This window comes from Chelonoidis abingdonii, chromosome 11 (genome assembly GCF_003597395.2).
Source record: "Chelonoidis abingdonii isolate Lonesome George chromosome 11, CheloAbing_2.0, whole genome shotgun sequence".
Lineage (NCBI taxonomy): Eukaryota > Metazoa > Chordata > Testudines > Testudinidae > Chelonoidis > Chelonoidis abingdonii.
This window is the reverse complement of record NC_133779.1, coordinates 50,480,493-50,505,671: the sequence shown is the minus strand read 5'-3', so window position 1 is coordinate 50,505,671 and position 25,179 is coordinate 50,480,493. Positions and strand designations below refer to the sequence as shown.

The 25,179-nt window shown below is 57.1% G+C and overlaps 1 protein-coding gene across 2 annotated transcripts in view; it reads right to left on the bottom strand.

The window, feature by feature from the left end:
* Positions 1–25,179, bottom strand: part of ADAMTSL4 (ADAMTS like 4) — a 134,210-nt gene that overhangs the window by 54,743 nt on the left and 54,288 nt on the right. The window contains exons 16-18 of one of the 2 annotated variants that reach the window (XR_012656852.1): positions 24,575–24,754; positions 23,943–24,087; positions 22,688–23,313 (exon numbers count right to left, since the gene is read on the bottom strand). Coding sequence is in view for 1 of the 2 variants with exons in the window: in XM_032790120.2 (XP_032646011.1) it covers positions 23,174–23,313; positions 23,943–24,087; positions 24,575–24,754 (465 nt within the window). In the remaining variant the exon portion in view is untranslated. Of the gene's footprint in view, positions 1–22,687; positions 23,314–23,942; positions 24,088–24,574; positions 24,755–25,179 lie in introns of those variants that run through there. The other variant, XM_032790120.2, reaches the window with a different exon arrangement.

Here is a 25,179-nt window from a genome sequence, read left to right as displayed (position 1 = left end):
AGAGTGCCTCAGACACTGGAATTCTGGATGGTGGCAGTGTACTAAAGCTAAGCTAGTAATTAGACTTAGAAGTGTCCATGCAGGTCCCCACATCTGTACCCTAAAGTTCAGAGTGGGAAAAGAAACCTTGACAGTCTCACAATAGCTGCAAATGCTTTGGAAGGCTGCAGAACCCATCACAGTAAATCCTGAGGGAGTGGGAGAGCTCTGGCATGAAGCACTAGGCAGGGGATGTTAGCAAAGCGACTCCCAACTCAAGTTGCAAACAGTGCGGAGGAAATTCAGAGCTCTCTGTTATTCCATCCTGGGGCACTGCAGAGTTACTAACCCGGGCCCAAATTCTCCTCTCAGTCACACCAACGCAAACTCACTGCACGGCTACTAACGGACGCGACACCCAGGCCATGCACCAGCAAAGTGCCGTTGCACTTGTGTTAGCGAGAGTCAGGGCTGATCCCTTGTGAAACAAAATGACACCGGTAATTCTGCCACCTCAGTGTAAGCGCGAGGCGAATTCCCCCTCTTGCAGGGAGCTGGGAAAAGTGTCCCAGCTGCAAAGCTGGGGTCGCGATCCAGCTGCAAAATTTCCCAGTGTTTGGGTGGCAGGATCTCAATCTTCCGTCCAGGCATACGCAGTCGAACGCTAAAGGAGAAAGAGCTGAGAATCTCCCCAAATGCCGTTGGGTGCTGCTAGGAGCCCCGTGGGTCCAGCCCTGTTGACATGGCAGGCGGATGGGCTTGGCACTGAACCTGGGCAGATGCTGGCCAAAGCGATGCAGGACCCGGCCATGCCACTGAGGTAGTCCTGGGAGGGTGAGAGGATGGTGGGGCAGGGGCTGCAAGGATTGGAAGGAGAAGAGGTGGTGAGAGGGAGATGAAGGGGGTAGGGGTTAGAAGGGGGGGGACTGAAAATGAGGCAGTTGGGGGAGGCGAGGGAAGGAGACTGGGTGGGGGCGCTGGGGAGGTGATGGGAGGACGCCAGGGGCAGGGGCGGCTCTAGGTATCTTGCCACCCCAAGCACAGCAGGCAGGCTGCCTTCGGCGGCTTGCCTGTGGGAGGTCCCCGGTCCCACGGTTTCAGCGGCAGCCTGCGGGAGGTCCACCGAAGCCGTGGGACCAGCAGACCCTCGGCAGGCATGCCACCGAAGGCAACCTGTCTGCCGCCCTCACGGCGACCAGCCGAGCGCCCCCTGCGGCTTGCCGCCCCAGGCACACGCTTGGCGTGCTGGTGCCTGGAGCTGCCCCTGGCCAGGGGGACAGGATGGGCGGGGAGGCCTGGTCTGGAGCCCCACCCTGCTGGGCCCTGGGGTGGGATCGGGGGAGCCCCGCACGGCCTGACGTCACACAGCCAGACGGCCGGCGTGTCTCCCAGCCACGGAGCCGGACACACGCCATTGTGCAGGCAGGAAGAGCTGTCATGGCCCAGCGGGTTCTCTGCTGGCAATTTTTAGTAACCTTGGCACGCGTCATGTCACACGGGCATTGCTAGCTTGTATCAGCCCCTGGGTGGGGACGTGGGCCCGAGGGGCTCACTCGGCTCTGCTGACACAAAGGGATTAGGCCCCACAAGCCGCCCCAGGGGCCGGCCCCCAGTATCAGTCACCCCATGGAGAGCCTGAGGCACAGAGAGGGCAGGACTTGCCCAAGGTCACGCAGCGAGTCGGTGTCAGAAGGGGAACCCAGGAGTCCCGAACTGCCAGTCCCCTGGTGTAACCATAGACACCCTCCCCCACCTGAGCTGGAGAAAGAACCCAGGAGTCCTGACTCCCAGTCCTACTCCCTCCACTGTTCTCATCACTAGACGTCACGGCGTTTGAAGGTCACCGTACTTTGCCACTCGCTAGCTGAGCTGGCGCATTTCACATAGGCAGGGGGCGGGTGAGCAGAGCTGGCAGCGAGCTCTCGTCTGCCCGCACGCTTCCGGTCCTGGCCTGCACCCAGCTCTCTGGGGGGCCCCATGGTTGCCAGCGGCAGGTACGGGCTCGTTCTGGAATGCCCGGGAGCCGCAGGGGGTCCCTGGGCTGCAAAAGAATGCAGTCCCCCCCTTCCCTTTCCACCCCCTACCCCCATAAACACCAGAACACTGAGTCAGAGCCAGCAGGAAGCTTCTGGGCCTGGATAACCACATTGCAAAGCAAGAGGCAGAGTAGCTGTCTGGGTTACCCCAGAAACTTCCTGCCCAGAAGGTGCAGATCTGGCCAGCTGCCCGCCATTAAAGCCTTTGTGGCCAGTCACTGTGAGCGCAGGACTCCTGGGTTCCAAGCCCAGCTCTGCCGCCACCTTCCTGGCTGATTTTCATCTTACGGTTTGTATTAACACCGTGAGTCATGGCCCCTGCGCCAGGTGCAGTACAAATGCAGAGCAAAGAGCCAGCCCCTGGGCCAAACAGCTTCCCGTTTCAGGACACGAGAAGAGGCACCAGCTGGATACAGGTGGACGGAGGTGTCTCTTAGCCTAGTCACAGGCAGGGTGGGGAGGGGGTCATAGCATACAAGCAGAGCGAACACTACGCTAGCAGTCAACAGCATGTCAGCCTCACAGGGTTTTTTGGTTTCGCTTTAAAGGTTTTTTTTAGATTTTGTTTTGGAGCTGTAGCTTCTGCTCTCCGGCTCTCAGTTTCCTCTTCTATCGAGAGGCGATCATGCTGGAGGGGGTGGGGTGGCTGGGTGTAATTCATTGGAGAAGTTCTGGTGTTACAGAGACAGATGTCCCCGGGGGTCGTTATCTCAATAATTCAGTCCCCCGGTGCCCCTCTGGTGTGTGGCTTGGGCCTGGCTCTGCTCTCACCTACCCCAGGAATATATGACCCCCCCCCCTAATTCCCCTGTGCTGTGGGTCAGGATCATTAGCCCCATTTTAGAGGGGGCGGAAACTGAGGCATGGGCAGGTGAAAATTGCTCAAGGTCATGCAGCCAGCCAGGGTAAGATATGAAAGCAAAATCCAAGAGTCCTGACTCCTTGTCCCAGCTCAGAAGTGGGAATGGGACCCAGGCGTCCTGACACCCAGCCTCACCTTTGCCAACCACTAGAAACCAGTCCCCTCCCCGAGCTGGACGAGCACGCAGGACTCCTGATTCCCAGCCCTCCTGCTCCGACCACTAGACCCCTACTCCATCCAGCATATTACACCCATTCCCCAGGGACTTGTACACTGGCTTTACTGGCTACACCCACGAAACCCCTGGCGGGGGAGGAGGAGAGCCCGCACCAGATTCCTGGCCTAGCCAGTAACAAACAGCAGGGGATGAATCACTCGCGTTGGCTGCAGAAATATGTACAGCAGCTTGTTAGGCTTCCAGCCTGCTAGACAAGCTTTGCTGTCCAGCGGGGCCATGCCTGGCACAAGCCAGTGCTGAGAATCCCTGACTCCCGGGCAGCGGCTTGTCAAGTCCTTGACGCTGGCTGCCAACTTGCCTGTGAACAAGCCACTTGCTTCCTTGAGCTCAGAACAAGCCCCAGGACCCAAATGAAGCTTTGGGCTTTTCCAAAGCAGCTCGGCACCCAGCAGGGAGCAGCAGGGCTTTGAGTGCATTAGAAAGTAATCCGACCCATAGTGACCAGTGAAATGCAGCCACCTCTGGGGTGTGACATGGCAGCTGTTTCACAGCTGTGCGGCACCATGATATGGGACAGGACATAAGGAAGAACCTGAGCTCAGGGCCTCGAGCTGCACAGACACAAAGGGAAAGCAGGCCGTGCTCAAGGAGCTTCCAAGCTAAATAGCTAAGAGGGGAAACTGAGGCACGGAGCAGGGCTCTGATGTGCTGACCGTCAGTAGTTGAGCTAAGCCTAGAACCTAGCTATCCTGGCTGCTAGACCCCTGCCCTGCCTACTAGACCATGCTGCCTGCCAGAGCATTTGCTGTCTTTACATAGTTGCAAGGTCAAGATGTGGAAGCCGGCCTCAGAGGCTGGCCGGTCATTTCCTGCCCCAAACCTTGGGCCAGCCCATCAGCAGCCACAGATTCTGCTTTTGCTGCCGGGTTCTGCTGAACTGTGCAGCATGGCCCTGCAGAACTGCCTGGCTCAATGAGCCCAGCGCCCTCCGGCCCCCACATGCTCGCTGTCGGGGGAGGGCAGTTCTCCCACGGAGTGCTCCGTGGCCAGCACAGAGCTGACCACTTCCCAGCACCTGCCATCCTAGGACTCACCATGCCCCCGCTTCACTAGCCATGCCCCCTCTGTGGTGGCTCTATGCTACCTGAGGTGCCTCCCCAACCTTTGCAGAGGAGATTCTTGGGGGGCTGTGGCTAGAGCCCATACCCCAAGGCTGTGTCCAGTCCCATGGTGGGTTAAGATTTTCTAAAGTTTTATAAACATTTATGTCCTGCTTTTCAGCCTGAAACCTTTGACCTGGGATTACGTCCCCCCCGCGCTGGAATGTAGCCACTTCTGGGCTAGGGTGCAGCCATGCTGTCACAGGCAAACAGCAGTTTAGGATAGGCAGTGAGGGAGACTCCTCTTTCCTGTTGAGGCCGAAGAAAGGGGAGGAAATTAGACCAGGCCATTGGGGTTCAGGGGATTTTTATTGGCCGGTAACCTCTTGGCTTTTACATCTCAGCTGAGAGACGCGTCTTTAGGGGCATCACAGCCCCGGCTAGCGCTGCTCCGGGGTGTGCGTCTGCCCCAATCAGCTGCTCCCTGGTGGTCTTGCAGCCATGCCTGGCTCCGCCAGAGCCTGCTCGGAGCACTATTGTAACCCGAGGTGGTACGAATCGCAGGGGGTAAACCTGGGACGCCCCCCTCCCGCCCCGCATGCAGTGGTTGGTATGCAACCCTTAGATCCAGCAGGATCCACCCCGGGCCTGGCCACCATGCTGAGCTCCTCACCGTCCCCTGCTGGTGGCGACAGAAGGGGGGTGCTAAGGCGGGGTTCTTGGCTGCAGCCCACTCCTCTAGCTCCAGGGCTGGGTGGGGCTGAGACCCAGCCCCACGCAGTGAGCACTCAGAGTCCAGAGCCACTCCTCGCGGTGGGAGAACCCTAACTCCGGCAGCAGGGTCCCCCCACCCCATTACAGGAGCCGGTCCATAGGGTCGGGGCAGCAGGATGCTTTACCCACACCTGACACTGCCCCCTGCCCCTTCTCTGGGTGGCTTGAATGGGGTGTTGTGGTGACTATGCTCTGTCAAGCACCCCATTGTTCTCTCCCCTCCCACCCCAAGCCCCGAGCAGCAGCCGGGGAACCAGCCATCTCTGCCTCTGGCTCCCATGCACAGAACCCAGCAGACACAAGCAAGACAAAGCCGTGTGTGTCTGCTGCCAGCCATGCCTGGCACGGGGGGGGAGCTCCCAGCCAGCTGCCATCTGGAGAGTGATCTGCACAGGTCCCGCCAGTGGGGAAGACGGGGGCAGGATGCCAGCACAGGAAAGCAGCGAGACAATGCCCGGGCAAGGGGGCTTAGCTCCCCCTTCGTGGGAAACTTGCTCCCGGGGCCCCCCTTTGCAATTGGTCGCCGTTCGGGGCTGGGGACATTCCGGTTGAGAGGAGAACTTGGGGCTAGTTGAGTGTTTGGTGCAACCTCGTTTATTTCCAGGGAACGGATCAAGGCCAGACTCAAGGAGCAGCAAACAGCTGCCTTTGCTCCCTGCGCCAGGGACCCTCTTCCACCCCACACCTCCCGACCCCAGGCTGGGTTTCCTGCGGGGCTGGGCACCGGGCTTTGCCGCTGCTCCTTCGAGTGAGTCTGTGTTCTGCCTTCCCTCTCCCACCCCCACCAAACCAGCCAACAGCAAATTCTCCACACCCACACCCCCCCCCTGGCTTGGCCTTTGCCAGGTGCGTCCACACCTACCAATCGCGAGCAGGTCTGAACTCAGCCCAGAAGGAGGTTACACCCAGCTCATAACAATCCAGATTGGTCAGCCTGGCTCGGACCTGGTCTGGGGAGCAGGGAGAGGACAGGGCCCCTGCCCAGGCAATGAGGCCGGCTGGGGGCAGGGGGTCTCCTCCCCACCTGGTTCAGGAGAGCTGCCCGGCGAGTGGGGGTGGGATGTGGAAGCCGGGATTGTTGCTGTGAATTCCAGCAAATTCCCCCCCACCCCCTCACTCCAACTGCAGCTCAGCTGCAGGGCAAAGGGGAAAGGAAAGCGACAGGATGTGGTGGGCTGAGTGGGGTGAAAAGCCCCAGGCTGTGGTGGAGATAGAGAGGGGAAGCTAGAACGCAGCCAAGCACACAGTCCCCAGCCCCCGGCCAGGAACAGAAAGAGTCCCACGCACAGCTCCTGCTACAGCTCACGGCTCCTGCTACCCCTGGCAATCCCCCTCCCCTGCCAGCTCTGCTGGTGCAACTCACTTCTGACCTGCAGCCCTCAGCTATCCCAGCTCTGCGACCTCCCTGCATGTCATCTGATGCACTTCAGACACCCAGTGCGTGGGTGGGGATTGGCAGCCCAGGGACTCAGGTCCCCACCGTGGAGTGACCCCTCGTGGGCTCTGTTAGTGGCCAGGCTGAGACCTGCCAAACTCATCTCACGTGGGCAGCTAGCAAGCAGCCAATGGGGCTTCATTGAGCCGAGCCGAGAGCTGCCCCTGCCCCCCACTACCTGCCCCATTGGCTCTCCGGTGAAGGGGAGGGCGGCTCAGTCCATGCAACGCTGCGGGGGTGGGGGGTGGGGGCGTTCCACAGTGTGTCTGGGGAAAGTTCCCTTTCGGCTAGTCTGTGATGCAGCACCTGGGCAGCAACCGCAGCCAGAGATGTCCCCAGAGGGCAGGGCCCCGGCAACACAAGCGCAGGTCAGGCCACGCGCAGAGCTCTCAGGGGGCAGCGTGGGTCACTGGCCTCCTCCCTAGTGCAGCAATGGCCCCCCCGCCAGCTCTGCCACCGCCCCCCGACCCCACACAGCCTCCTCCCTACTGCAGCAATGGCCCCCGCCCCGCAGCTCTGCCACTGCCCCCCCACGCCCCACACACAGGTTCCAGGGGTCCCTCAGCTCTGCCTCTGTCTCTCAACCTCGATCTGCAGCACCCCCAACTTCCAGCCCTGGGATCCCCTCCCCCAGCTCTGCCATTGACCCCACACCCGACCCACAGCCCCTGGGCACCTGCACACACAGCTCTGCCGCTGCCCCTCAACCCCCCCTGCAACCTCTCACTATTTAAATGATCAGGCCTAACCCTAGCTAAAAAAATCACCTCACACACCCTCTGACCCCCCGGTGCATGGGGGAGGGCTGCCCCAGGCCCGCCGCCCTCTCACTGTGCATTGGCTGCAATGGGAGCCCCCCCAGGCCCAGCGCCACGGCCTCGGGAAACACCCTGCCAAGGGAGCCTGGCTGGAGCCGGTGGCTGCGTGTTGGCAGCCACATCCAGCCGTGAACCGGGCCAGCACAGGGCACCTTTGGAACCAGCCCTCGGCAGGGAACACCCAGATACTGGCACCAGGGTGTGGCTGGGTGACCCTGAGACGAGCAAACAAAAGGCTCTCGCTTACACCCAGGGGGCCTGTCGGGGCAGCACAGATGGGGGGGTGGCTGGGGAAACGGGGCCTGAGAAGACTCCCAACTGCTGGAATGGTCCCTGGGGAGGAGGAGAGAGGGGAGTAAATTAGCTCCACCTCAAGGCTGCTGTAGCTTGTGCTGGATCAGGCCCCAGGATCAGGAACCCTAAAAAGCCACCGTTGGTCCTCTCCTGCTGGCCTGGTGCTGAACTCGGCCCTAGGCGTCAGCCCCTAGAGTGTGTGTGTGTGTGTGTGTGTGCGTGTGTGCGCGCGCACGCACACACTTGTGCCTAGGCGGGGGTGCATGTGCAAGACGCCAGCCCGTGTTGCCTACATGCAGCTCTGCCTGGAGGTGCCCCTGACAGAGGCCAGCGGCTGCACGGTGCTGGGCTGGGGAAGTGACCCCAGCAGAGGCCGGCAGCTGCGCGGAGCTGAGCTGGGCTGGGAGGTGCCCCTGGCAGAGGTCGGCGGCTGAGCTGAGCTGGGGAGGTGACCCCGGCGGAGGCGACCCCGGCGGAGGCCGGTGGCTGAACTGAGCTGGGCTGGGGAGATGCCTCCAGTGGAGGCTGGTGGCTGAGCTGAGCTGGGCTGCCGGAGGCTCCTGCCATCCCCTCGTTCATCTGTTTCAACGGCCAGGGATTTCCTGCGAAAAATACAAACTCCAGTCGCCCCCCCCAGCGATTCCTGCCCGCCAGCCCAGGTCCCGCCCCGTGCATCGCCGGCTGATGCACCAGCTGGAATCCGGATGCACTTGGGTTATCTCCCTTGACCCTGGGGAGCCTGGGGGGCCCCGGCAGGCGGCCTGAGTCACTGCTCAGGAATGCTGGTTGGCCACACACAGCCTGCAACCAGCATGAGCTGCCAAGTTCCCAGCGGCTCCCCAGCTTGCCAAGTCCCCTTTGCCTGCTTCTCACACCCTCCATCCCTGAGCTTGGGGTGCAGCCTGGTGGAGTGGGGGTTCAGGCAGTGCTAAGCCCCCTTCACGCATGGCTCTGGGGTTGAGCCCTGGGGCTTCGCTACAGCAGCCTCGGGGCTGCTCTACCTTCTAATATGGCCCCTGGGGAGCAGAGACTTGCCACAGCACAGGGCACTCAGGCCATGCCCCTGACCTACCTCCTGCACTGGGAGAAGGCAGGTGCAGAGCCCTCTATGCCAGCTCCACAACACCCTACTTGGCCTCCATCCGGTGCCAGGGCAGTGGAGGCTTCCCAGGGGGCGGCTTCCACCCATTCTAATGCCCCTTAGGCTGCCAGAGGGGCCTCAGCATCCCTGAGCATCAGGAACACAATGAGGGGGAGGGTCCTCCGGGCTTGATCGTGATGAACCTCTCGGCCCTGCCAGCAGAAGCCTCAGCAAAGGGCCCCTGATGTGGGGCGGCCGAGGGAGCAGGGCCGTGTCCATGGGCCTGGGCAAGGGGCGCAGGCAGACGGGCCTAGTTCACCCCGCCAGCAGCAGCTGCTCCCTGCAGGGCGTCAAGGCGCTGCCTGGTGCTGGTGACGTCGCTCCCAAGGCTGCAAAGTCCAGGACAGGGACTGGCGCTGCAAATGCGAAGGAAAAGCAGAGAGCTTTCTAGGAATGCCCGTCCCTGTGCCAACCACATGCCAAGCCCGGCTTCTCCTTTGGACAGGACCTGCCCTGGTCCCGAAGGGTCTCAGGGCCTGATCAGCCCAAATAAAATATCTGTCTCCATAAACCAACCCACCATTCACCCACAGAACCCGTCTACCCATCCAACCTTCCTCGTGTACCCCCTCTAGCCATCCATCCATCAATCCACAGAACCCCTGTCTGGCCATCCAACCTTCCTTGTGTACCCCCTCTATCCATCCATCCATCCATCCATCCATCCATCCATCCACAGAACCCCTGTCTGGCCATCCAACCTTCCTCGTGTACCCTCTCTATCCATCCATCCATCCATCCACCCACAGAACCCGTCTACCCATCCCATCTTCCTCATGTACCCCCTCTATCCATCCATCCATCCATCCATCCATCCACAGAACCCCTGTCTGGCCATCCAACCTTCCTCGTGTACCCTCTCTATCCATCCATCTATCCACAGAACCCGTCTGGCCATCCAACCTTCCTCGTGTGCCCCCTCTATCCATCCATCCACCCACAGAACCCCTGTCTGGCCATCTAGCCTTCCTCATGTACCCCCTCTATCCATCCATCCACCACAGAACCCATCTACCCATCCAACCTTCCTCGTGTACCCCCTCTATCCATCCATCCACCCACAGAGCCCGTCTGGCCATCCAACCTTCCTCACGTACCCCATCTATCCATCCATCCACTCACAGAGCCAGTCTGGCCATCTAACCTTCCTTGTGTACCCCCTCTATCCATCCATCCACCCACCCATCCATCCACAGAACCCCTGTCTGGCCATCCAACCTTCCTCGTGTACCCCCTTTATCCATCCACCCACCCACAGAACCCCTGTCTGGCCATCCAGACTTCCTTGTGTATCCCCTCTATCCATCCATCCACCCACAGAACCCCTGTCTAGCCATCCAACCTTCCTCATGTAGCCCCTCTATCCATCCATCCACCACCCATCCACCCACAGAACCCGTCTGGCCATCCAGCCTTCCTCATGTACCCCCTCTATCCATCCATCCATCCATCCATCCACAGAACCCCTGTCTGGCCATCCAACCTTCCTCGTGTACCCCCTGTAGCCATCCATCCACCCACCCACCCACAGAACCCATCTGGCCGTCCAGTCTTCCTCATGTACCTCCTCTATCCATCCATCCATCCACAGAACGCATCTACCCATCCAGCCTTCCTCATATACCTCCTTTACCCATCCATCCACCCATCCATCCACAGAACCCGTCCACCCATCCAGCCTTTCTCATGTACTCCCTCTATCCATCCATCCATCCATCCATCCACAGAACCCGTCCACCCATTGAGCCTTCCTTGTGTACCCCCTCTATCCAGCCATTCCGCCATCCACAGAACCCCTGTCTAGCCATCCAGCCTTCCTCTCGTACCTCCTTTACCCATCCATCCATCCATCCAACTACCCACAGAACCCCTATCTAGCCATCCAGCCTTCCTCATATATCTCCTTTACCCATCCATCCATCCAACTACCCACAGAACCCCTGTCTAGCCATCCAACCTTCCTCGTGTACCCCCTCTATCCATCCCTCCATTCACAGAACCCGTCTACCCATCCAGCCTTCCTCATGTACCCACTATATCCATCCATCCATCCAGCCATCCATCCACAGAACCCCTGTCTAACTATCCAGCCTTCCTCATGTACCCCCTCTATCCATCCATCCAGTGTTCCCTGTATTTTCACGACCATGTGTGGAATGAATTTTATTATCTGCACCAATATGGTGGTGATATGTGGTGGGAATGGGACTGTGGGGTTTGGAGTGGGGCAGGGGGCTCAGGGCTGAGGCAGACAGTTGGGGTGCAGGGGGCAAGGGCTCTGGATGGTGGTGCGGGCTCTGGGGTGTGACAAGGGCTGAGGGTGTTGGGGTGCGGGAGGGGGCTCAGGGCTGGGGCAGAGGGTTGGGTTGCAGGGGGTGAGGGCTCTGGCTGGCGGTGCAGGCTCTGGGATGGAGCTGGGGATGAGGGGTTTGGGGTGCAGGCTGCCCTGGGGCTGCGGCGGGGAGAGAGGACTTTCCCCCAGCCCTCTCTCACTGCAGCAGTTCGGGCCAGTGAGAGAAAGCCACACAGTTTAGAGAGAACTTAGCCATCCACCCACCCACCCATCCATCCCCAGAAAACCTCTCTCTAGATAATTAGCCCCATATTCACCCCTCACCTTTCTCTGTTCTTTTCATGCTCCCTATGGCTGCAGTATCAGAGGCCTCTCCCATGCTCCTGTGTGGGGGCCACTGTCCTTTCAGCCCTGGCAGCTGATTCCTCAGGCCAGGCCAGGGCTCAGAGGTATCTCAGACCCAGGGCAGGCCCCAGAGCCCAGGCTCCAGCCCAAGGGGGTACAACTACGCTGGTACTTTTAGCACCGCAGCAGGAGCCTGAGCCAGCTGATCCAGGCTCTGAGACTCGCTGCCACAGGGTTTTTTTCAGGGTGGACGTCCGCTGGGTGGCACGCAGCCATCTGGCTGGGTCCTGGGAGGAACTGCAGGGTCTGCCCATGTCCAGCAGCCTCTGTGCATTTATCCCAGCCGAGCTCTCCCTCACCGCAGGGGTAGGGCACATCAGTGGTCAGTCATCGGCCGTCCCCCAGCACCCACCGGGCGGCGCTGCAGGATCTGGGGCCTGGCCAGCAGCTGGGCCGTTCCCACAGCAGGGCGTGGGCGGGTGTTTAGGGTTTTATAGCCGGGAGATTGTCCTTGAATAGCTTCATAACAGGATATTTGAGATAGGGTTGGGCACGTGGACATGTCAGTGCAGCTAGAAAGCAAGGTCTGTGCATCCTGGCCTCGGCACTGCCACACGGGGTACTTCCTACCCTTAACGCTACTGCCCAGAGCTAGGGACAGAACCCAGGCGCCCTGCTCTAACCACTAGCCACCACTCCCCTCCTAGTGCTGGGACTAGACTCCAAAAGACCTGGCTCCCAGCCCTCCCTGCTCCAACCACTAGTCCCCACCCCACTTCTTCCCCAGATACCACACCCCATGTCATCCCAAGTGTCAAAACTTGCTCACACACTACGGCCATGGAAGACTTTGTGTAACAGCGCCACGTGCCTGCTGGGCACTAAGCAGTTCATTACAGCCATGATTTTCAAATGCTTCTAAGGGAGTGAGGTGCTCAGATCCTATGGAAATTCTATGGGAGTTGGGTTCACAATTCATTTAGGCTCCTTTTGGAAGCAGCCTAGTGTTCAGAGCATTGGACTTGGATGCAGGAGACCTCGGTTCTCTTCTATGCCTCGCTCCGCCTGCTGGCTGACCATGAGCAAGGCCTTTCCCCCACCAGGCCTCAGTTTCCCCAGATGTACAATAGGGATAATTGTGACAGAGGGTATTGCCTGCGATATCCTGAGTACCCGTCGCTGAATGACATTTACTACCTTTGATCTCCATTGCATTAAAAAAATGCAGTTGTGGCCGTGTTACTGTCAGGGTGTGTGTAACCTGTCTAGGAGCTGTGACTAATGCAACCTTCGGGAAACTGGTAGGACTGGCAAAGTACTGTTTGGGCCGGGCCGGATGACGTGGGTTTCTTAGGAGCGTCTTGGCTGCGTCAGAGTGACCATTGGTCAGATGCCCCGCCCCATGCTCTGGGACACTCACAGCACATGGATTGAGTCCTCAGCTGGAGGGGCCTGGACCCTGGCTGGAGTGGCTGCACTGCATGCTAGATTCCACCACTGCCCTAGAGCATCCACACTGCACGCTCAACTGGGGCTTACCCTGGCTGGAGCTGAGGCTCCCAGCTGTGCTACGCGCCACACCTCCCTTCTGAAGCGGGTCTGTGGTGTGAGCTGTGTCCACACTGCGCTGCGGCAGAGCTTGGACCCGCTCAGCCCTGCCCCTGGAGGGCCCAAGTGCTTGCTGATCTGAGTCAGGCTGAGCTTTGTGGACGGAAGTGGGGGGGCGTTTAGGGCGCCGTGTAGACAGACTGCGCAGCCCTGGTCGCGGTGTTCTGCTGATGTTGTTATCTGGTGACCCCTGGTGGCTGAAATAAGTAACACACCAGCTGCTGTGGCTCTTTTCGTCACCAGATGTTCACAAGGGCGCTGCATGGTGGGTGCTAAAAATCGGCCCCACGGGACCTGCTGGGTGCCGGGCGCTTTGAAGACTTGGGTGCGTGTTTTGGGCCTAGATGGGAGCCGAGCCCTGGAATATCCAGCTGCTGCTGCCCCCTTGGGAATGCGAATTCCCTTGGTATTCGTTTCTCTCCATCTCACCGAGCCGCGGGGATTGGGCTGGGTTTCACAATGACCTGGCCTCTCTGTGCGTGGCAGAAGTCGGTTTCAGGGCAGCTTGGCTTTGTCCTGGCTGCAGTTTTCCTTTCCTGGTCCCAGCTGTGGGCGGTGTTTTGGGGTGACAGGGCACGCCGGCATGCCTGCATCCTTCCCCACACTGCCCAGGGTGTGAGCTCGGTGCCCTTTTCCTTCATTTCCCCGCACCCATGTCACTACAGTCCCGGTGCAGCCCCTACCGTGCGTATGGCCCTCTCCTCAGGCCTCGGGGTGGAAGAGGGAGAAGGGCTGTCTTCCTCAAGGCTGCTGTGGGACTGGACTCAGCTAGCTCTGGTCCTGTCCCTCCCCCCTCCACCCCCCGCTCCCCGGCACATCCCTCCAATCCTGTGCCTCTTTATCAGACTAAAACAACGAGGAGTCCGGTGGCACCTTAAAGACTAACAGATTGATTTGGGCATCAGCTTTTGTGGGTAAAAACCCCACTTCTTCAGATGCCTGCACTTCTTTATCAGACTGGTTCTTGAATCTTTATCACGCCCAGCCCCCAATCAGATAATTACCCCATCAGCTTCTTCTGGGGACTAATTAGCAGTCGAGTGCTCAGCACCCCGGCTCTTGGTCACCCTCTGCACACTGGCACAGGGAGTTTTCACGAAGCCCCATTTTGGCCTCGTATCAGGGTGTACCTGAGCTGGGCCTTAGGATGTGATGAACTGGGAATGTTCTTAATGTTTGCTCTGAATACTGTGTTGGTGCCTCAGTGTCCCTTATGCAGTTCTTAAGTATCTAGGTGGTGGGATAAGGGTGTGTGATTGCTACAGAGCAAAGGGCCAGTGCACCTAAATGCCTGGCACTCTGTCTCCTAGCAACTGATGGCCTGGGCCCCTCCTCTGCAAAGGTGCCAACTGCAGGTGTTGGAGACAAAGGGATCAGGTGACCTCCTGGCCCGGGAAAGGAGCTGAGCAGAGAGGAGGGGCTGGAGGGGTTGGTTAGTCTGGAGCTACCTGGGGATAAGGAGTGAAGTGCAGACCTAGGGGTCTGGCTCACTGCCCCCCAGAATGGACCCGGCCGAGGGGTCTGGTTCGCTGTATCTACAAGCTCTGTTTTAGACCCTGTTCCTGTCATCGAATAAACCTCTGTTTTGCTGGCTGAGAGTCACGTCTGACTGCAAAGTGGGGGTGCAGAACCCTGTGGCTTCCCCAGGACCCCGCCTGGGTGGGCTCGCTGTGGGAAGCACACGGAGGGGCAGAGGATGCTGAATGCTCCAAGGAGAGACCCAGGAGGTGAAGACGTGTGAGCTTCTTGCCCTGAACAAGTCTGCTCCAAGGGAGAGGAGGCTCCCCAGAGTCCTGACTGGCTTTGTGGGGAGCAGTTCCAGAGCATTGCCCGAGGACTCCGTGACAGGGTGTTCCTGAGCTGGGCCTTAGGAGCCATTGGCCTGCCCTGCAGAGCTTTACGCCAGGGTGCAATAACCCACTGGCTTCTGCCAGGGGGCAGGAAAGGCGGGGGCTGGGGTCCGGTCTCTCACATCTGTTTTGCACTGGTGTCGCCCGGTTGGGCTCATGCTCCCTTTTGGTCTGTGCCCGGCAGAGCCTGATCAGACCCGTGTGCCTATAAACTGATGGCGCTGGGACCCAGCAAGGAGGCAGCGCAGAATTGCGGCTTGAAGGCGGAGGTGAATTCCCTGGGCTGGGAAGGGCTACTCCCCTTGCTGGCAATGTGCTGCTTCCAGGTGCTTAGGGCATGTGCTTTGCTGGGTTCTGTGCTGTATCGCCCATGGGTGCTGGCCTTGCAAGCCATGGAAGAACTTGCTCAATGCCTCTACCTTGGCCAGCTGCTGTCTGGGCAGAATAGGACTCCCCCCCAGCTCACCCCTGCTCTCTGTCAGCTTTTAGTGCAGTGGCATGTCACCTCGGAGCATCCCGCTGCCTTAGGGCTGCGTCATGAACCAGGGCATTACTCCTGGCAGGGGGTGTCTCTAGGGTTTGCATGCCGCTCAGTAGCTGGGAACCCTGCCCTATGCCAACAGGAGGCCCAGCAGTGCTGCAGTTCAGAGCAGAGCTCAGTAGTGAGCTGGGTGGATCAGCCAGATTGGGGAGCGAGAGGTCCATGAGCTGCTAACGTGCCCTGTCCAGCGAAAGCAACCAGCTTCTCAGAGTTATGTTGCATAAAACATGCTGCAGGGGGGATTGCTGATGCTGGTTGTTTCAGAGCAGCTTCAGGTGACCCTACAGCCGAGCTGCTGCTACTAGCTAGAGCCCAGCCGCTAGCAGGGGCTGTGTTTGGTGCTGGTAAACTCAGGTAGACCCAGTCTGTAGCCCAGGCTGCACCAGCAGAAGAGCGTCCCATGGAGCTCAGCTTGGATGCCACAACCTGGGCTGGACAGCTGTCCTTGCCCATTGTCAATAACACATCCGACCAAAGCAAACATGCTCCTTAGAGCTCCCATGTGTCCAGCGGCAGGACCTGCAGCACAAGGCAAACCGCCAGGCACCCATCAGGCTACACCGATGGTTCCTCCATCACCTCCTCGCCATGGATCGCAAAGCACCTTGCCCTGAAGGCTCCCAATCCGCCCTGTGCTGCTGCTGAGTGCAGAGCAGGGATGGGACTCACTGAAAATGGCAGGCCAGGAATAGAAACAGAACCATCCTGGCTCCCAGTCACCTGCTCTTACTGCTGTCTCAGGTATCTTGATGCCCCACTCTCTGCTAGCCCATGCTCCACTGCCCCTTACCCACCCCCCCATGCAAGGGTTCCCTCCGGCCTCTGCCCTCTGGAAGACCCATCCCTCTTTATAGCAGAGTAATGCATCTCTCTGAGTCCCGACTGACCAGCATGTGCTAGGCTCTGCTGCCAGAGCCTGCCATGGGACTAGGAGACTAGCTGGACAGCTGATGGGTGTGTCTGAGAGAAGACAGATCAAGCCTGTGAGCGGCTGGACAGCTAGAGATGGTGGATTGTTTACAATTGAACCAGGCACAACGCACTGTTTGCACTGCCATGTGAGACCATATGAGTGTGACATCAGGACTAGCATGTGGCTGCATCCGGATGCAGATTATGCACTGTCTGGCCTCTGCCTCCTTTAAATTTGCAGGCAACTGGGAGAGAGCAGCTGATTCAGCTCTCACTTACTCCGGTGTGATGCCCTTGCAGGCCCTGCAGTCACACCGAGAAAGAAACGGTATGATGGGACACAGGAGCAGAGGGGCTTGTCCTCCCCCACACAGCCTGGCTAGACGCACTCAGAGGAAACACAGAGGCAGCTAGTTACACTGGTGAAAATGACTAGAAAGACAGTAGAGAGACCAGGTGTGGGAGGAAATATATTTTATTGGCCCAGATTCTGTTGGTGAGAGGGAAGCTTTTGAGCTGCTTCTTCGAGATTGGGAAAGGAACTCAGCACCTCACAGCTAAACAGAGAGTGGAACAGATTGTTTAGCATAAGGAGCTAACATTGGCAGAGACCATTCAGAGAGATGCGGCCCATTAACACCCCTGCAGTCGTAGGATCGAAAGTGGGGTGAGTGGGTGACACAGTGTTGTAATAAGCCATAAATCCTTTGTCTTTATTAAGACCATGATTTTCCCAGGCTCGTCTTTTGAAGGTGCCGTGCAGGTTTTCCTTCGAGGCTGAGGACTGAGAGGTCAGATTGTGATCACTTTGTGACAAGTGTCTTCCCACAGGTGATCTAGGAGTTGCGTCTTTTAGCATTTTCCTGTGTGAATTCATCAGAGAGTGCAGCGATTGTCTGGTTTCACCCACATAGTTGCTTGGGATAGATGTGTGTAGGACCCATGGATTCTGAAAGGTGGGTTGTGGGAGGTGTTGATCATTATAGCAGTGGAGACAGGTCAGCAGGTTTTGCATCTGTTGTTCTGGCAGGCTCTGGTGTCACTTCAAGTGGTTCTGTGGGGCGCTTGCTTCTGCTGATGAGCTTGGCAAGGTTGCGGGGTGGTTTGAAGGCCAGAAGAGGGGGTTCGGGAAAGCTTTCTTTCAGGATACCCCACGAAGTATCAGTTGTACCTGTTTAATGCTACCCCATATGAGATCCACTGTGGGGTGGTAGGTGACAACTAGATGTGTGTAGTTGGAGGAGAGGCCCATACTGAAACAGGTTCTCTTGGGGTATTTGGGTGGCCCATTCCATGATGCAATCTACTTCTCTGGTCTGGTGAAGGTGGTTTAAGTGTGTTCAGATGTATATCTGGGAATTTCTCCTCGAGTATATTCTGTGGTATCTCATAGACTCATAGGTCAGAAGGGACCAATATGATCATCTAGTCTGACCTCCTGCACAAAGCAGGCCACAGAACCCTACCCATTCACTTTCTATAGACCAATCCCTAATATGTCGAGTTATTGAAGTTCAACTGTGGTTTGAAAGACATCAAGCTGCAGAGAAATCCCCGCATGACCCATGCCATGCTGGAGGAAGGCGAAACAACTCCAGCCTGCGCAATCTTGCCGGAGGAAATTCCTTCCGCCCCATATGGCGATCAGCTAAAACCAGCATGTGCAAGACCACGCCAACCAGGAAGAACTTCTCTGCATAAACTCAGACCCATTCATCAACATCCATCACAACCATGAGAACTATTAGCTATAATCCAAGATCATTGCGCAAATAAAATACCCTCATACCATCTTCCATACTTATCAGCTTGAGTCTTAAGCCCAGATATGTCTTGCCCACTCGCCCATCGAAGGCTATTCCAGAATCAGCCTCTATGGTTGAACCTTCGCTAATAAGTCTACACTTCCTTATCCATTTTCAGTTGTCCTTGTGCCTAATATATTGCGTAATTCTCTCCCCATATTAACCCTGAACTATTATAATAAGACAAGCAATCCTCAACTCTTCTTGGTGGCAAAAAGCAACTCTTGAGTCTCCTTTCAAAGGCATTCCATTCCTCATCCTAGTAGCTGTCTTGACCGTTTCCGTTTAATTCATCTCTTAAACTGGGGAACCAGAACTGACACAGTATCCAGGTAGGTCTCACCAGCGCACTTTACGTACACACACTCCTCTATTTGCTGAGAATTCCTCGCCGGGAGCATCCTAAACCGCTTTGTTTTTAACGCCATATCCATTGCGGCTCATAGTCATCCTGCAATACCATACTCCAAGGCTCTCCTCCTCTGTTGCTTCCACTATGTGTCCCCAATATATATCTAAAATTCTTATTATTAATTCCTAAGTGCATGACCTTGCACTTTTCACTATTAAATTTCATCCTGAGTGCCTGGCTGTAGATAATAGATTTATTGGCGTGTTTGGGGGCATAGGTGGAGACTCCATGGGTGCTTTGGGGCTGGAGCACCCACAGGGAAATATTGATGGGTGCTCTGCACCCACTGGCAGCCAAGCTCACCTCTATCTCCCAGTGCTTCCTGACACGAAATAGCTATTTCGCAGCAGCAAGTGCTGAGAGGGAGGAGGGAGGAGAGGGAATGTGGTGCGCTCGCGGAAGAGGTGGGACTGGGGCAGGGATTTGGGGAAGGCGTCCAATAGGAGCAGGGAGGGGGTGGAGTTGGGGCAGGAACTTTGGGGAAGGGGTTGGAATGGGGGCAGGAGGGGGCAGGGGCAGGGGCAGGGATGGAGTCAGGGCTGGGTGGGGGTCAGGCACCCGCCAGCGCTGGGAAAAGTTAGCACCTATATTTGGGGGAAGGTAGGTGTGGTGATCCCTGGGTTTCTTGTATATGGTTTTCTGTAGGGTTCCAGTGATTAAGCTGATTGTGGTGTCCAGGAAGTGAAGGCTACCGTGCGAGTGCTCCAGGGAGAGTTTAATGGACAGGTGGTGGTTGCTGGAGTTGTGGTGGAAATTGATGAGGTAGTTTAAGCCATCTGACCAGACGATGAAAATATCATTGGTTCTGTGGTGCATCTGTCCAGAAATTCTTCTTTGGGATGGCCCATGAAGAAGAGGATGAAATGGGTGAGTGTGGCAATGTGTCTGGGGTGGATCTCTGAGGGTCGTCCATTGTCCTGTGGATATCTGAGGCAGGCAGCTATGCCTTCAGTGTGAGGGATGTTGGAGTACAGGGAGGTAATCGCCATAGTGGCAAGGATGATGTTCTGAGGGAGGTTGTTAATGTTGCAGAGTTTGTGGAGGAAATCAGTTGTGTCCTGGAGGAAGTTGGTCCTTTTTGTGGTGAATGATTTGTGGATGATTTCCATGGATCTCCATATTCCTTCAGTAGGAGCACAATGGCCAGATATGATGGGTCTGCCTGGGGTCTCTTGTGCATCTTGGGAAGCAGGCAGAAGATAGCATTGTAGGGGGGACAAGGTGGTAGAGTTGTTTGGGGAAGGATTTGATGATATCATTAAGTTCCTGGGTGAATTGTGGCGGGAGTCTTCTCTGATCTCTTCCTAGTAGGCGGTGCAGGAGGGTTGTCAGCTGGTCTCGTTAATGTAGTCATCATGGTTGAGTACCACAATGGTGCTCCCTTTGTCTGCTGCTTTGATACTTATCTGGTGGTTAGCTTTCAGGGACTGACTGTAGCTGTTCTCTCGGTGGTAGAGAGATTGGGGTGGATGTGATATTTTACTAAGGATTTCAGTTTTTTCCCTGATGCAATCAGTGTAAAGAACACGGTGTGATTTCAGCTACTGTGTGGTCATATGAGTCATATGATTGTTTTCCCTTATGACTGTCAGTAGGGACGTGACAGTTGTGGGTGGTGTTGCTATTGTGGTGAAATTCTTTGATGCAGAGTCAGCAAAAGAATTTTTCTAGCTGACCACCTTAGTACAATATCAGATTTTGTGGTGGGGCAAAGTTAAGTCCCTGGTAGAGTAGAGACAATTCAGCTCCAGATACAGGTGGTCTTGATAGACGGATGATGTTGGGGTGTCATGTAGTGTCCATGTGGGTCCTGGTGCCCTGGTTTCTCCTGAAGGTGGTGTTCTGTGGGTTGTGGAGTTCTTGTCGTTGGTTCCACTTTTTTGTTTTGTGTTGGATGGCTGGCATCAGAGGGGGTTGATAGTTGTTTTGGGTTTCTTGCATGGTCTCCAGGTAGGATTCCTGATTTTTTCCTTCCCATGTGTGGCACCATATGCTGATTTCTTGTTTGGGGCCGGGAGGGGGTCTGTTCTGGAGCATGTGAGCTCCTGGTGAAGGTTCCTCAATTTTTCGGAAGTCCTTTTGCACAGCTGGTCAGTGTATTTGGGGCCGTATGTCAGGATTAGAGGGTTGTGGAGAGTGAGTCATCTGAGGATGTTCTGTTTCCTGCCATTGCTCAGGAAGGCTCTGTTTTGCTTCCTTTTTCTTCGTGTTGGGGAGTTGCCATTTCAGATGCAAAATTCAGTTGTCTCCCATTGCTGTCTGCAATGATGTTGTAGCCAGGTTGATCCCTGACAGAGAGTGAGATTTACCAGGCTCATGCCACCGTCCCGGTCAAGCACAAAGCGCAAAGTCTAAGGCCCCAATTCTGCAACACACACGAATACACCTTTCAATTCTAGCATGTGAGTAAGCAGGACTGGCGCCAGGGTTTCTCGCACCCTAGGCGCACAGCCTTTTCGTCGCCCCATGCACCGCTCCCACGGCTCCATTTCTGCTGAAGGTCTGTTGGTCCGTGGCTCTGGTGGAGCTGCCACAGCCGTGCCTGCGGGAGGTCCACCGGAGCCGCGCGGGACCAGCGGATCATCTGCAGGCATGGCTGCGGCAGCTCCACCAGAGCCGCGGACCAATGGACCCTCCGCAGACACGACTGCAGCAGGTCCACTGGAGCCGCCTGCCGCCCCCTCCGGCAAAATGCCGCCCCCTGATAATGCTGGTGCCCTAGGCGATTGCCTAAGCTGCCTAAATGCAAGCGCCGGCCCTGTGAGTAAGGCTCATTGACTTAAGCGCTCTGCTGAATCAGGGCTTTAGGTGGTAACCGTTTAGGGGACTGTCTCTCACTCAGCCTATGCAATGCCTGGCACAACAGGGCCCCAACCTCAGCTGCGGATTCTAGATCCTATTGTAATACAATAATAAAACATTATTATTCTTTACACAGTCTTTCCCAGCTCCAAGCCCGCCCCCTCCAGATTTCTCTGCACTAACCAACCCTCAACCAGGTAACTAATACTGAATACTTTTTTTAATGGTCTTCAAGTTGGCAAAAGTAACATATTTCTTAAAAAGGGGGAAAAAATATAAGCCCACAGGGAAACATCAGCTCATCTTTAATAAAAAATAAATTAGATTTGCACAGAAAAACCCAGATACAATCTTTATAATATATCGTTATATATTTATATAATCTGGACACTCTGAATGGCTTTGCAGTAAAAATGTTCTATAAAATGTCTTTAATATAATGCCTCTATTTGTCAAGGGTTTGCTACCCCCTGCTACCCTCTTCTTCCCCCAGCCTCATAAAACATGTCCCTGCAATGCTCGAGCATGGGGTGTTCATGTTGTTGTCTGGTGGCTGGGCCACAAGAGGTGAAAGGTCTACTACAGAGAATGCCTGAGAGAGGTGATGCTTTAGCTCAACTAGCAGAGGCGTGTGCTTTTTTTTTTTTTTTTTTTCTCTCCTGAAGATCCCAGGTTCAAATCCTATGCATAGCTCGAGCGGGCAGGTGGGGATTACACATGGACAACAAAAGTGATGGGAAATCTAGGGCCTGATCTATAGCCCCATGAAGTTAACAGCAAGAATCCCGTTGGTCTCAAGAGAAGCAGAAAGACGTGATGGAGAGACGCTATCCCCAACACAGCCAGCCGGCCCATGCAGATGTCCCTGTGGCCTGGGCGGGGATGCTCTACGCAGGAGGAGGTTTGCTCTGTAAGTTCCTCAGACAAAGCAGAGACAGGGAAGGAAGCTGATGGGGAAACAACTGGAGGGGACTTGCGCGAGCTTGACACGCACTCAGGGGTCACGTCAGCACCTGTAGAAGCGGTTGGGCTGGGTGTGCGGGGCAAGCTCCCCAATGCAGAGGCGCCCCCTAGGGGTGAGAGGGGAGTTCAGGTTCCTGCTGCCTGTTTGGTTTTTGGTCAGGTGCTAATCAGGGCAGTGACTTTTGTCTGCCAGGAGCTTGACTGAAAGCGACTCCCCCACACACACTTCCCTGACCTCCGAGCTGCGTCACCTCCATGCCCAAAGAAGGGGCTCAGCGGCTTAGACATGGGACCCAGGTCAGGCTCTGGGGTGGGACACGTAGCACACGGGTCCCTTCGCACCGTTACGAGGAGGTCAGCTGGCGCTGGGCTTCGCAGCTCCGTGGGACACAGGTTGTGTGAGGGTCAGGCTCCGCGGAAGCAACAGGAGTCGCGTTTCCCAGCAGGAAGCACCAATTCCTTCCGGTAGTCGGGGGGTGGCGGGCTTTCCAGGCTCAGCATGTGTTGAGGGGGCAGCCGGGCCGGTGGCAGAGTCATACAGCATCACGGCCCTGGGGAACAGTCAGCATCGCCCCTTCCTGTCACCATTGGGCCCGTACGCAGAATTGGTCAGTGACTCACAAGGACCCTGATCCTGGGCAGGACTGCCCCCGCTGGAGTGAGCGTGGACACGCTCTCATCCCCACCCAGGATCAGGCCCTAGATCTGCGGGCCGAACTGGCCTCTCCAGTGACAGGGAAGATCTGTGGCCCTGGGACGAGCCACACATGCGGCCTGGCCGTGATCCTTGTTCAAAGCCGTCCCGGTTGCTCATTCCTCATCCCTGCGGGCAGAGTCTGGTTGTCCCCTCCCCAAATGCTGCTGGGTCACCTCGGAGGAGATGAGTAGCTGGGTCCCAGGAGCATCTGTGAGGGCTGGGCGTTGGTTTCACAGCCCAAGTCCGTCCGAGTCCTCTCCAAGAAACATGCCCAGCCCCACAATGAGCGGGCGAGAGCCCAGCCCCTGTCTCTGGCCGACCGGTGCCGCTACCGGCTCTGCATGTCCTTGCTCCGCTCCATGGCCCGTGTGCAGGAGGCGCAGCACACCAGCTTGTAGTACGAATAGACGCAGAGCCGGGCCTGCACCACCACAGGGCAGTTGTGGTACTTGTCCCTGCAGTTCTCGCCTGGAAAGAGGAGGGGAGCGGTGAGGAGCTGGGGGTGCCATTAACACTGCAGGGAAGCCCCATTTGGTCCTACGCCCCCGGCGGGCTTCCAATCCATCATCACCGCTCAGCACCCATGGAGCAGCCATTGCTCTCAAAGGGGTTTTACCAAGATGGGGGGTTGGGCAGGAAGTATCATCCACTGTATAGAAGGGGAAACTGAGGCACAAAGAGGCAAAGTGACAGAGCTGAGACTAGAACCCACGAGTCCTGGCTCTCATCACTAGCCTGCTGCACGCCTTCCCTGCTCTGAGAATAGAACCCAGGAGTCCTAGTTGCCAGTCCTGTGCTCATACCCTGAGCCCCCACCTCTAGGGAATATCCCCCCTGCCCCAGCATGAAGCTCAGGGAGTCCATCCCCTCTATATCAGTCTGTGTCACTTCCCATTAAGCACCAGGTCCTGGTCCCTGGGTCTGCACCGCTTCCCCTATTAGCCTCTCCCCCGTGCTCTGGGCTCCCTTTGGCTGCTCTCTGCTTGGGGCACTGTAGAGGAGAGGCATACAGATGGACCCAGGAGTGGGGGGGGGGGTAAAGTGGGGGAGAACAAAGGGGAGGCTGAGCAGGCCACGGGGCAGTTGGCATCCCTTACCAAGGTCGGGGGTGCAGGGCTGGGTATTGCAGGAGCGTTTCTTGATGGGCTTGAGGTCCGGCTGGCAAAGGTTGCTGAAGGTTTTGTTCTGGGTCAGGCACTGCACCTCCCTCACCTGGACTCCCCCTACACATGACTTGGAACACTGTGGGGGGCAGAGAGGGGGTTAGGAAAGTAACCGACATCCCCCCAGAACCCTAAGTACTCCTGTGGTGCTCTGCAGATTTTGTGCAGGGGAATCAGCCTTCCCACCCAGCATAGAGATGCAGCCACCTCTGGGGCAGAGCATGGCAGCTGACAACAGCCACTCAACAACGCTGCAAAGGGAAATCACTCACTCATAGCTGAAATGCAGCCACTTCTGGGGCAGAGCACGGCAGCTGCTAACAGTACACAGCAATGCTGCATGGGTCTCACTCACCCAGCACTGAGATGCAGCCACAGAGATGCATGGTTCAGCTGCATGTCATAGCCCCTATACGGCTCCCACCTTAAGGGGAGTCTCCTTAGGCTCAGCTGGCAGGGGCCTGGGTTGGAGGGTGGGAGGATCTGGGTTCACCTCCGTGGGAGCCCAGGAGCTCAGGTCTGTGCAGGGAAGGGCCTAGCCTGTCTGGGGGCATGCAGGTTCTCACCGCGCTCCAGGAGGTGGAGAACCAGCGAGCGTCACAGGCACTGCCGGTGCAGGGCTGCAGAGAGGGCGGTTTCTCCAGGGGAGCACACTCCGATGCCTCCGTCACATTGAACTCCGAGCCCAGCTTGCTGACACAGATCACGTCCCGCCGCTGGATGCCAGTACCACAGTCCGCCGAGCACTAGAGGGGCGGGGAAGGGAAGGGGGCTCAGTCCGCCAGGGGCGCTCAGAGCAGGGCTCCTGCCTGTCCCCCACCCAGTACTGAGGGAAAACCCACACGCTGCCCACCCAGCACCCACATCCCACCTGGATTGCTCATCATTAGGTCATGTCCTAGCAGGACCAGGCCAGCTGGTCGTGGGAGAGGCTGTTCTCTCTGTCTCTGTTAGCTGGCAAAGTGGCTTCTGCTCCCTGTGCTTCCCAGAATTACGGTGTGCCCCTGTGGGGTCTGCAAGAGACCTCGGCTTCCAGGAGGGCAGAACTGGGGTTGGCGAGTGCAAACACACACCAGGGTAGCTAAAAACCCTTGACAGAATGTCCCCGTGTCCACACTACTGTAACAATCTAGGTACCGAGTTATGCCTTGGGAGGTATCATCAGAAAAGT